Source organism: Rhagoletis pomonella, unplaced genomic scaffold (assembly GCF_013731165.1).
Source record: "Rhagoletis pomonella isolate Grant_MI unplaced genomic scaffold, Rhpom_1.0 Rhpom_scaffold_03452, whole genome shotgun sequence".
Lineage (NCBI taxonomy): Eukaryota > Metazoa > Arthropoda > Insecta > Diptera > Tephritidae > Rhagoletis > Rhagoletis pomonella.
This window is the reverse complement of record NW_023462004.1, coordinates 7,727-21,687: the sequence shown is the minus strand read 5'-3', so window position 1 is coordinate 21,687 and position 13,961 is coordinate 7,727. Positions and strand designations below refer to the sequence as shown.

The window sequence follows — 13,961 nt, the reverse complement described above, 5'->3', positions numbered from 1 at the left end:
CAAATGATTATGAAAATATACATACATACATAAATATATTGGTTGTAATAGAATATGGTCTGCCGCCTGCTATAGCGACTGCGTAAACATTTGCCAAGCCATTGTCACGCATAAAATGCATTTTTTTTTCATTGCACATATTTATCGCTTATCGGCGCGCAAGTGAGGTGTACATTTGTCATTTGCTTATAGGAACCCGATATGTATTTAATTGTAGACAAAAATTAAGCTTTGTATGCTACGTTTACATGTCTTTAGTGATTTATAGCAAAATGTTGCTTGTTTTAAGATAAAAATGATAATAAACAGGTCAATTCTGGCAACTGTCTTTCAATTCACCACAAAAAAAAAAGAAATCAACCAGCTCTATTCTGTCTTTTGAAAGACTAAAAAGATCTCCAAAAATTTAATAAAAAAAACTATATTTTGCTGCTTAATGAAAACTAAAAAAAAAGAAAATAAGTTTAATGAAGAAATACATATTTTTTTAACAATAAAATATAAACATTAAATTTACAAATAAATTTAAATTTAGATTTGAAAAAATACAAAAAAAAAAATAAAAATAAATAAAAAAATTAAAAAAAGGAAAAACTTAATAAGTTTTTAAAATTTAAAAATATTTTTCTTAATAAAACAATAAAATTTAATGTTAAAATAATTAAACAAAAATAGACCGATGACTATTATAAGAGAAAAGAATAAAGGTCAATCAATAATTATTATATTAAGATAACAATTTTTCGAGTCGTCTATAATTATTATTCAAGGACTTATAGAATTCCTTTCATAATAATTATCAGAGTGATAATATTTTTAAGTCTTCAAAGACTTTTATTTTGAGACTTATATTATAGAAGTCTTCATAATAAGTATGAGCGCGGAAAAAATTTTTTAAGTCTTAAAAAACGGGGCTTGTTCAGGACCGTTTTGGGACTAGTTGGGGACCAGTTCGGGTTTATTTGGGGACTTTTATTATAATAAAAGTCTCGAAGTAAAAGTCTTTGAAAACTTAAAAATTTGTATCTAAATGATAATTATTATGACAAGACTTTTTTAATATAAGTCTCAAAATTAAAGCATTTGAAGACTTAAAAATATTTATCCCGCTGATAATTATTATGAAAAGACCTTCGATGACTTAAAAAATTCTTCTCACACATAATTATAGTTTTTACGAAAATTTGGTTGATTATTTTTTAAAACTCCACCATGAAATAATTATTATTCTGGGTCTCTGAATAAAAAAAAAAATAAAATAACCAAAAATAACTTAAGTGTTCAAAAGTTGAATAAAAAAAAGTACATATTTTTCTTTTTAAAACAGAAAAAATATATTAACATTTAAAGAAAATTAAATAAAACAAGTAATTAAAAAAAGCCTTTTTAAAGACAAACTTTTATTAGTGTTTAATAAAAAAAAATCCCCCCACACCACCTATCAGCTAAAATTTTTGTGGAGCTATTTCTTTCCATTGAAGTAATACACGTTCTAAATATGGAACAAATTGGACCATAAATGCGGGTTTTCCAAATATCTGGACTCCTGCGCTACCTACCTTGTAATTGTTTTTGTGTAGTTATTTCTCTTCATGTAGGTAATATACATTTCAAATATGAACCATATCGGTCCATAAATACGAGTTTTCAAATATCTCGACATCCGCGCTACCTAGCGGATTAATTCATCTTTCACATTGCATTTGCGCCGCGTTCTAAGCTAAGTTTAAAGTTTCAAGTTTCTAGCTCATCGGGAAGTTCGTTAAAAATTGGTTGCACGATTTGATTACACACAGGTGAAACATAATAAAAGCTTGTAAAAAACATTCCGCTGACCGAGGATTTGGAACTCGAAGCCCATCAATGGCACGCCAGCCAGCGCATTGCTCACTCGGCCATTGCTACTGTTGGAGCAGCACGATCACTTCGGTTGTGTGCTAGGATCGATCCGCTAGAGAGACAGGATGGTTTAAAGACATGCAGGGATAGGCATGGGCAGTGCTGCCCGCCTAACCTTTGGTCGACTCGCATGCATAAATAATAAACTACACCACCGTAAAATGACATTGAGCGACCAAATCACACCAACAACCATTAATTGGCCATTCGGTTAATTACTACGAAATAAAATTCCAATTTACAAATCTAATATTCGATTGAAATTTTTTCACAGTTGCATGCATTTTACGCGCATAAACTGATAAATAAGGGATGCTGCTTTTGTGAAAGAAATCGACTGAAAAACGCAGCCCGACGTAGAAAATTGCGTGCACCCAAGTTGCATATATGCTTTGTACTTATGTACATACATACATACATACATATAAACGCATTGGCCCACACTATACACTATATCCAATGCAGTGTAGGTATCTACACCTTTTAATCCATTTCGCCTCTGAACAGGTTATACAGTCGATGCCTAATTGATGCATTTTTAATAATGTGCCAATTTGGTCACACCAGAGCAACAAATGCCTTGTGGCCGTGCATAGAGCAGCAGCAGAACAAAACTGCGACTTTTGCGGCAACAAAACGAAACGAAAACGAAACGACAAATAACATAAAAGTGCTACAAAAGTGAATGGCAAATGGCCACACGGCGGCTGATTGTACATTGTGATACGCAGACCAGTGCCAAATGAGATCAGCCGTCGCAACCGCAGTCGGGCGGTTCCAAAAACTTTTTGGTTGTGCAATTATTCCTTTTATTTCTGATTTTTGTTTTGCCATTTTTTTTGTTTATTGCGTTAAGTAAATTTAGTTATTAATTCATTTGCGGGAATAGTAGTAGTAGTAGTAGTTTTAAGCATTTAAAGGGTAAAGTGAGAAACAAATTCGTAAATTTGTATGCAACAGAAGTAGGTACATTCATTGTAGATATACACAAATACATACTTGCATATGGTACCCTGCAGGAAAGTTCGGGCTAATTGCCAAATAATGACAATCGTGAGAATTGTTGGTTTTTAAGTAGACCAATAATACAGGTAGTCTAAGAAATAAAGCATTGTTATACATATAGGGTGATACAATAAGACCGCAAATGTTCGCAATAAGGATGTTGTTTCATTCGCTCGGTGGCAAGAGGGACACAAGAAGTCCTGTTGAAACCGCATATTGTCCAAGTCATCTAATTCAGGCCATAAACAGGTTTTTATGATGTCACACTAACGTTCACCATTCCCTTTAATAGGCCAAAAACCACACCAAACAGTGACTCGTTGTGGGTGCATAGTTTTCTCTTGCCGATTTACATGTTAACGTATCCTCGGCGAAAATGGGCCTCATCGCTCATGATGATTTTTTTTTGTTTTTGAAAAATCGGCATCAACGCTTGGTTCACTTTTACGCGTTGTTCAACTGAGTATCGCTCCATGCCATTGCCAAGAACTGTAGGACAAATTTTCTACAAAAAAAATTTAAATAGACATTAACAAATCTCAAATAATATTCTGTCAAAGTTCTCTACTTAGACAACTCTAATGTAATGCACTATGTATCAGTTCTTTGTGATCGCTTTGTAATGTTACTTTACAAAAAAGCTTAATGCAGATCTTGTTGGGCAGATATTTACCAGAGTTAGGAATATGCGAATTTTTTGATTCTATCAGGGCAATTCTGGCAACTATGTATGTATCTTGAAAGCTTCTTTCTCTCTTCGAAAGACTAATTGAAAAACTAAATTGAATAAAAAACAACATATTTTTCCTTTTAAAACCATAAAAATTAAAAATTAAAGCAGAAGTTTTAATTAACGAAAAAATAATTAAAATAGTTTTCTAAAAATTAAATGAACTTTAAAAACAAATTTGAAATTGAAAAAAAAAAATTAAATAAAAAAAATTTATAAATAATATAAGTTCCTAAAAATTAGACTAAACTAAAAAAACACTATTTTTATTTATCGACTAGCCGACTAACAAGAGCTCTAGTCAAAAGAGCTTATCACCATGCAAGTTGATGGGGGAGCTTTTTTTTTGTAAGACTTCAATACAAGAGTAAACTAAATCTTTCAAGCTACCTTGTTTAATGTCTTTCAATTGACTTACAAAGACATGCAATTATCTTAGCCAGAATTTCCCTGTACATATCGAGCCCTAACCGTCAAAAAAACGTAGGCGAAATTTTTTTCAAAATTTTCTTTTTGATGTAAAAATAGATGCATCAAAAATAAAATTTTGAAAAAAAATTTCGCTTACGTTATTTTGGCGGTTAGGACTCAATATTACTAACAATAACTGCTTTGGCAGAAAGTTCCTAGTGAAAATCCATGATCGCGAAGATAACCAGAAGGGTTCCCTGCCCTTGCTTCCAGATACGTACATTTGTGCAATGGAGGACAGAGCAGACGCAGGGATTTATGAATCTGGTACAAAACCGATTTAGCCGATTAAGTAGATAGGAGTATTATACTGACCTGCCAAGCTCTTGCGCTACTCTTTCTTTAATTACCTAGTGACAACCGACTACGATTTCATATGCACCGAATAAGTGTAATCGCTGAGCTAGAATGTTGATTCCGTCATCAAGATTATGAGACTTCAGTACACATTCTTATTTATTGTCCGGTTTTGGCCAGACAAAAATTATTTCATTTTACAGCTCCAACAGTCGAACACTTTGCAATAAAGAATTCACCTAGCAATACCCTTTTTGGATTCACTAAGGAAGCCAATGGGGTCCTATGCATCTTGAGCTGAGAATCGGGTCTCTTGTTCAGCTACACTCGAGCGCTTAATTTACAAGCTAAAACGGGGTTCAATGTTATCCGGAAAATGCTGATGCATAGCTGGCCAATTGAGATTTCTTAGGGCCCTGTCATTTAAAAAATACCAGTTCCTCGTATGAAAAAAGAGTTGGAAACGAACTAAACGAGCAGCAAAGCAAGCTAGTAGTTTCCGAGCTTACAACCAGTACCTTTTCCTGCAGGGTAAGCTTAAATGAGACTGTGTGTATATATGTAAATACGTATTAGTGTGCTTTGAAATCGTTAAAATTAAAAATCCAAATCTAGATCGCAACGACATTTCCGCCAGCATTAAGCGAATAGCGTGACACAACGGAAAGCGATTACAAAAATGTCGCGCGCCAAAAATAACACGCGTATTAAACAAGCATTTATGTACATACATATATGCTGGTACATATGTCTGTATGGGTGTGTATTAAAAAACGTTCAGAGTTTTAAGAATGCCTCTTAAATTTCGTTAAAATTTTGATAGTCGATACTTACATATGTATGTGCATATACGCATCGTAACACGTAAGAGATATCGACCTGACTTGATAAAGCAAGGCAAAAAAAAAATATCGATGTTAAAGGATTCGATTTGCTAACTACTTTTTCTAATATTACATTATTTGTAGAAAACATACTTTCAAAACAGCTTCCTAATTAAGGTTCAAATTAATAGAATTATTTCTTAATTAGTTTAGAACGCACTAAGTACAGCCCGCGACAAAACGATAGCACCTCAACATTTTGAACAATTTATCTTTTGTTTGTTTAATGTGCATTATTTTTATATAAAAGTATAGCTCTTTTTTAACAAATAAACCAATAAATCCAAATTTCAGACTTTGCACAAAAATTATAAAAATTCCACAAACTTTTCATCCCAATTCCTAGCATTTTAATTTCAATTTATAGAATAATTTTTGGTATGCAGTTTTATAGCTTATTTAATTCTAGTATATTAAAGTGCACATTTAAAGTTTCTAAAAAATCGTGTTGATTTTAGATCATTTTTTTTGCTGAAACAGAGTGCACAACGCCGTCAGAAAAAAAAAATATCAAAAATCAATGCGATTTTTTAGCAAAAATTTAAATAGCTAAATTTTAATAAGCTATAAAACTGCATAGATACCAAAAATTAATTTAAACATTGAATTAAAATACTTGGAATTGGGATGAACAGTTTGTGTACTTTTTTATTTTTATTTTTTACAAATTTTGAAATTTGGACTTACATACAGTTACTCCCGAAATTGAGCGTACGGCTCTTTTTTGTTAATATTCGCAACGTTTTACACGCTATAAGTTTTTTGTTAATTTTGTATTAAAATATGGTCTGTATTTTAGCAAACTCCATTTAAATCCATGAGTATTACTGTGTACATAAATTAAGAAAAATCTGCAAAGTTTCAGCAAAATCGCGAACTTTTTAATACGAATTTCTAAAAAGAAATCAGGTATGCAGTTTTAGTATAATAATGTGCAAATTTCAAATCTCTAAAAAATCACGTTGATTTTTGAGAATTTTTTTCTGACTGTCTAAGTGGCAGGTTCTATCACCTTTTTTTCGCGAGAGCTTCTCAAATATTGCCAAAAACTCGATTTTTTGACACTTGAACCACGTTTTTCTCAAAATCTGGAGCAAATGGAAACTGTTTATCCACGAATTCGTAATCCGCACAAAAAAAAAATCTATCGAAATCTGCTTTAACATTTGCCGCGCCAAAATTTGTTTAGATTTTTTTTGCGCGGTGTAGTTTATCGTTCACACTGTCTCAAATAGTAAAGTAAGTATTTTAAAACTTGTCACAATATTTATTTATTTAGATATGTAGATACATATGTACATTCAATTCTTAGCATTTATCATTTTAAGCGCTTGTGTATTTATGTAAATTTTTTCGCTATATTGAGTATTTATTTTGCATTTTCGCAAACTATTTAAAGCAATACCGATTTTCGAGGCCAAAACATGGTATTGGAAAACTCTCCCTATTTAACATCGATAACCTCAGTGCCAACTATGTAAACAAGGGATTTAATACAATACGCACTATTAATAATATATGTACATATATATTGTGCATATTTATGTGCATTGTATACATACAATCATAGTACATACTAGTATGAATGCTTATACATACATAGCTACCACGTTTGCTTGGCTGCATAGACAATGCAATGCATCATTGTGGCGAAGTACTCGTACTTTGGTATTTGGCCAATACAACACAAGGTCGTTGGTTTAGTTAAAATTGTCACGCACAATAACATGGCCTAAACGTAACATTTATGCAAAAAAAAAATAAAACAACAACGCTGCTGGCATCGGCAATGTTGGCTTTTTTTTTTGTCTTTGGTCTTTGGGATTTTTTTTTGCGCGCATGCGTATGTTTCCACTTAAGCGTTCAAAGTGTGGTTTATTGTTGAGATAACGCAAAGTACATTTTAAGTGGTAATTAAAAGGAAATTTTTGTACCGAATTCACTCCAAATTTAGTTGTGATTATTTCGCCGCTTAAGTGATTTAATTTTGAAAGTTTTGTTCCGCTGCTTGGTTAGTTTAATTGAGAGATTTTAAAACTTTTTTTTTGCAAATTTTCTTAAACTGCAATATAAACTGCTGTAAGCCATTAGTCTTTTTGTAATTAACTAAAAAGTAATCAAAAATCAATAAACACAAAACATATAATTTTATTGTCCAGCTATTATGCTAACAATTGAATTCGTGTTTTAAATACATACGTAAATACATATCTAGTAAATCCCAAATAGCTTAAGATTCCGTCAAACTTGCTCTCAACAACGAAACAAAGCTCAACTCGTTTCCGTTGTTGTTTTACGGGGCAGTTCTGACAATTGTCTTGAAAGCTCTTTTCTATCTTTCGAAAGACAAGTTGCAAGATTCGCTAGTGAGGAGGTCTTAGCGTTATTCTGTTTGTTTTTTAGCAATAAGTTTTCTAAAAATTTAATTTAATAAAAATATACTTGTTTTTATAAAAACTATAAAAAATAACTTAAAAAATTACGTAAAAACGGAAACAATAAATAAAATAAGTTTCTAAAAATTAAGTGAAATAAATTTGTTTTCTTTTTGAAACAATAAAATATAAAAATTATAAAAAAAATTAAATTAAAAAAAAAAATAATTAATTAAAAAATAAACAAATTTAATCAAAAAAATATAGAAATAAAGTTTTTTTTTATAAATCCAAAATAACAATTTTTTTTATTTTTATCTAAATAATCTGCAAATAACAGTTATTTTTGATTTTTAAATTAAATGTCTTATATAACAGTTATTGAAGACTTTTATTTATAAAAGTCATACATAAAAATCAGTCGGTGACTGTTACTTTTAAAAGTCATCAATATAAATCAGTGATTGACTTTTATTTTTAAAATCATACTTAAAAAAGTCATTTGTAAACTTTTGTTCTCCAACACTTTCTTAACTGCGAAAAATTATAATGACTTTTATACGTATGGCTTAAAAAATAAAAGTCGGTGACTGATTTATACTGACGACTTTTACAAGTAAAAGTCACTGACTGATTTTTATTGATGACTTTTAGAAATAAGTGTCTTCGATAACTGATGTCTAAGACATATAATATAAAAATCAAAATAACTGATTATTTAGGTAAAAATCAAAAATAATTTTTATTTTGCATTTATTAAAAAAAATCAAAATCAATTTTTTTTTTTAATAATTTTGCATAAAAAGTACACATAAAAATTTATTTTCAAATTTGATTCTCGGTGAAAAAAGAAATCGATTGGTATGCGTCACTTAGTTGTAGAACATTTTCTTCATAGTTAGTTTTTCAATGACAGTTTTTATCAATATTTGTTATGTTCGGTCCCTGCACTGGATAGTACGCCACCGTTTCCTTTGCTGAAGAGCTACTACAATATTGAGTTTCCTGAGGCCATTAGCAAGCCCGGCTTTACATGTTGTATAGTCTTTACTCATGGCTCCAAAACTGACGCAGGATAAGGATCTGGACTCTGTATTTAAAGTAACGGGGACAATCTTCATTTCTCTCTAGGCAAACATGCCTCGGTATTTCAAGCCGGGTGATTTGCAATCCTCAAGGCCATGGACTACATTGAGGAAAATAAACGGAGAAGTCGGAGTTTACGTTTCTGTAGTGACAATTAAGCTGCGCTCAAGGTATTGGCCAGCGATCTTACTACTTCCAAGCTATTTCGGCAATGCAAAACTCGACTAAATTTTGAACTTACTGTTAATGAGACATCTGATCATTTGACTAGAGAAGGCTTAGACCAGGCATTCCTTAAGGCTTTGTCAGCGATGTGTTGAGAGATGAATACCTAAGCTTTTCAACACCCAGCAATTTGCTTCGATATATTCCTAAATCGGGTAGATGTCAAAATCGATAAGTAACGCATTTCTCTATTGCTATGTAGGTGTGCTGCGAAGGAGGTAAAAATTTAGAGAAGTTTCACTTCAGTGGTGTGGCCTCCTAGGCGCAATATTTTTTGTTTATTTTTGAGTCAAATTTTTTTTGATATTTTAATTTCCAAATAATCGGCTATAGTCACCTAGATTTCGTCATCATTGATAGGATATTCATAGTTTATATGGGTTTCGTGGCCACCATCCTTTTGCTGTGATTAAAACTAAATTAGCTTTTTGTTATACTAAAATTTAATGGGCTACCAAGCTGCATACTCCAAAAATCAGACAAGATTAAAAAATTGAAATTTTAATGAACATTCTTTTTTTTAATTTTTCTAAGCTCTGCATAAGGTTTGAAAGTTTGATTTATATGGTTTTGATTAAAGCATGAACCATATTTTTATGAAAAAATAACAAAAAATTTTACTTTAAAAACCTTGCAAATACATATTTAACAAAAAATTACCGTGTACTCAATTCGGCCCCAACTGTACGTAGCATATACCAAAAGAAAGTATTTTTTTATTTCCTTTAAATTTTTAAAACGAAACCACTATATGGCCCACCCTTTGATTGCACAAAAATGCTTGCAAATTTAAGGCTATTTAGCAATTCGCAAGTAAATTCTTCCTTATTGTCTTAAACGAACTCTACAACACCAAATGAGGTCTGAATTCTTTCAAGTACTCGTTCTTCTTTTATTTTATTTGTTTTTTTTTTTTTTGTTTGAATTCCTTTAAGTTTGCGTTATTATTTTTCGCTTGTGGATTTCCTATGCTCGACATGTTTTCTGCGACGACTTTAGTATGCAACTCGGCGCAGAGCTTTCCAATTTACGTTAAAAATAAAACCTAATCAAACAAAAAAAAAAACAAATTAATTCCATTGCTTAAATGAAACTCAAAAATTCGTAGCACTTGAATGAAATTATTTTATAATCAATGCGATCTATTTTTTTATTTTTTATTTTTTTATTTTTGATTTTATTAGCTTTGTGCATTTCCTAGCACTCACTGAATACCATAGGTAGAGGTTATTTATTTATGCAGATTAACAGTAAGTATGTGCATTTTATATTTAGCAGCGTACGTACAACATACATTTCCAAAAAAAAAACAAATGAGAAAACTCTCAATTTCGGGTTGACATGCATCGAATTGCAATTATCGAGATATGCGTTGGTTAGCGCTTTCGCGGCCGATATCAATAATTAGATTCGATTTGCCACGTCACCACCATGGAGCGTGCTGCCACACCGCAGAGGTCTTTGGATTCGAGTAGCTTGCTTGTCAGCCACGTGCGTGAGTGCAACACGCTTACTTATTACCTTGTTGATAGCATCGTAATTCGCATACACCCACACAGCAGTGGGCAATAGTAGTATTTACATTAGGGTGGTCCAAAAAGAGTAAAGCTGGAATTTTAATGCGCTCAACGCCTAGGATTGTTCTATATCGAAAAATTTATACTCTTTTTGTTATTTTGCAATCAAAAAATATTTAGAGGTCGCTCAAAGCGCTCAAATTTTTCCATGTATTTTATAAGGGGGAGAAAAAAACTTTTCGTTGAAATGGTACAAAATTCTTGAAAATCAATATTTTTCGATCGGAAAAATTAGGTTCTCTGCAGGAGACTTTCAAAAGTAATAAACAATTGTTTATTTTTAACCTTTTTTAATACTAAAGATCGTTTATTGGTCCCCCCATTGCATTTTTCGGGATTTTTGGGGGTTTTCGGTGGACCTATAAATTATAGTTAATATGAAAAAAATGGTTAAATAAACAATTGAGTATTATTATTGGGAATATGCTGCAGAGAAACGGAGTTTTCCGATCGGAAATATCGATTATTAGGAACTCTATATCACTTCTACGAAAAGTCGTTTTTTTCCCATATAAAATACATGAAAAACGCTGAGCGACCTCTAAATATTTTTTGATTTCAAAGTAAAAAAAAAACGGGGTTACATTTTTTTAGGTATAGAAGAGTCCTAGGGGGTGAGCGCATTAAAAGTCGGACTTTACTTTTTCACATGTATTTTTGAACCACCCTAATGTACATACATATGTACCTACTTGCCTGCGCGCTAGCGTTGCAGCGGTTTTACCCGATTTACGTGCCCAGCATTTGCTAGTAGAATTTCAAAATGTATACTTTTCGTTGATTGGCCATTGGTTGTTGGCTGGTTTCGTGTTTAGCTTCTTGAATTAACACCAACCGCCCTTCGTGTGCAAAGTGTCACTCGAATCGCTCGAAGTGAAGAGGTCATACACTCATATGAGTTGCTCACGACGAATGGTTAAAAAAAAAAAACACAAATTAAAATAAAAAATCTACAAAATTGAAAAACAAAAAAAAATTTCGAGAGCACAATTTTATGCGATCCGCAACACCTGAAGTTGTGGTATCGTTCGAGGTGGGGGTGGGGTGGTAATTGCGGCGTCGTCAAGTAGTAGAGCACAGAGCAAATATTCAAATTTTTTGGAAACCGTCTTTCTGCTCTGCTTCGAGTCTTCTAGTCGTGGTATCAGCGCGCGCTCGAGTCGCTCAATTTTTTGGGTATAAAAAGCGTCGCGATTTTGGAAAAAGTATGTCAGTTTTATTTTAATCAACCGACAGTGAGAATCTAATCAGCTTAAGCACACAATGAGTCCATTTGTTGTAAGTACTACATTTAATGGATTTGGCGATCATTGCATCCTCGATCGCATATCGCACACCCCTCAGGCAACGGGCACTTTGATTACGACTGTTGGAGCGAAAAGCAGAAGCGCAGCCAAAGCAAGGGATTCTTGGATTACCAACGCAGCCAAAGCGCGCTCAAAGCTCTGCCATTCGCCCCGCCTCGCCAGTCGTGTTCGCAATTCGCGTGTCCGTTTTTTCAAAGTTAAAAACGATTTTAAAAAATATCTTTCTTCTTTTCAAACTTTTAGTTTGCCGCTGTTCTGTCCACTTTGGCACTCTCCGCCAATGCTGGTATTGTTGCTGGTCCCGCGCCCCTCGCATATGCTGCCGCACCTGCTTCACCATTTGCCTATGCCGCCGCCCCCTTCTACGCTCGTTATGCCGCTGCTCCAGCACCTTTGGTTGCTGCTGCTGCTCCTGCACCCATTGTGAAACCAGTTGTTGCCAGACAATTCGCCGCTGCGCCAGCACCACTTCTTGCTCCCCGCGCTTTTGCTGCTCCAGTTGCCGCACCGCTCGCTGCCGCCCCTGCTCCATTAGTTGCCGCAGCCGCTCCTGCACCACTAGCTGTCGCTTCAGATATTGTTGACCCACACCCACAGTACAGTTACGCCTACAACGTGCAGGATACTCTGACCGGTGACTCAAAGACCCAAGAGGAGACACGCGATGGTGATATCGTACGCGGCTCATACTCGCTCATCGAACCCGATGGTTCCCGTCGTATTGTCAACTACTACGCTGATTCCATCAACGGTTTCAATGCTGTCGTACAGAAGGATGTGCCGGTGGCTGCTCTTGCACCCGTCGTCGCTGCCAAGTCTCTTGCTGCCCCCATTGTAGCCGCGCCAGCACCAGTTGTTGTTTAAGCCGCACGGAAGGAAACAGGCCGGATTATTGACCATTGACCTATCGATTACCAACGTACCGACACCCTCTTGTCCAAATGTCAGCTAATTGTTGAGTTGCGATTGCCTTGCCGATTGAATGAGGAGCGCTGTGCGCGCCAAATATGGGCGGAACAAGGCAATTCAACAGGGGACATCCATTTGTAAATAAACTAGAAATACTCATTGTCTTTGTTGAAAACTTTCATCGTTAATAAAAAAAAATTGATAAACAATTAATTGGACTTATGGCCATATTAAGTTACCAAGTTCGCTGATCTTCTAGGGAAATACACCAGCTTCCTTCAAATAGAGATCTAGGCCATTTATCTATGTGCAGACTCCAGACTATAGTATAAGAGTTCTAAGTGGAAATAACTTTAAGAGGCAAACTGGCGGTCGCAAGACTCATAGCCTCGCAAAATATGTTTGTGTGGTCGCAGCTTGGTCACATTCATCTGCTACCCTCAGATAAGCCGCTGAACTTTCTTAGGCCATGGGCTAAGCAGCTGAATCACAAAAATCTATCAAACTATCAATATGTCTACTCCAAAGGCAGATCTTTGGATATACAAATTTATACGAATGCTATCAAAACACTAGCCTTAGGGATTGTTTTTCGTACCATCAATGATCACCGGTGGCTATCGGTAAATCCCTATTAGAAGTTGGAATAACGCCGCTTTTGGTAAAATGTATTCTTTTCGGCACAACAACTACCAAAGCGTAGATGGGACAAGTATGTATTTACCTCAAAATACGCAAAAAAAAGACCTGGAGCAGCTTAAGACCTAGTCTTAATTGCGGTGGTAAATACACTTTTTCCCTGAGCGACATAACATAAAACATCTTAGCTATTATGGAAACTTGGTCGTTAGAAAAGCACCCAACGAGATGCGCTGATTAACTCTTTCAAGCCCTGCAAGTCCCCTGGACCGACTGGCATTATTCGGCGAAACTGAAAAAGTGTGTAGAGATCTCGTGTCGCTGCTTAGAAAGGGGGTAATCTCAGGAACTTGAAGGAGTGTGAGGATAACGTATTTCTGAGGGACTTCGAACCACTCAGCCTCCCCCTTTCCTATTGAAAACTCTTGAGAGACTGATTAAGCTCTACATAGCACAGGAAACAGGTTTCCTCGAGAGCGATTGAGATATTGCAGTTGGTGCCTTCCTTAATACCGGGGAGCTTTACATAAGGTATTATCCGGACTACTTAGGATTAT

General features: G+C 34.3%; 1 protein-coding gene across 1 annotated transcript; it reads left to right on the top strand.

Moving 5' to 3' along the window:
• Positions 1-11,597: 11,597 nt before the first annotated feature.
• Positions 11,598-12,968, top strand: LOC118754147 (larval cuticle protein A3A-like). The gene is made up of 2 exons (XM_036489006.1): positions 11,598-11,827; positions 12,100-12,968. Exons 1-2 carry the CDS (start codon positions 11,813-11,815, stop codon positions 12,718-12,720), a joined length of 636 nt encoding a protein of 211 aa, XP_036344899.1. The 5' UTR covers positions 11,598-11,812; the 3' UTR covers positions 12,721-12,968.
• Positions 12,969-13,961: the final 993 nt, after the last annotated feature.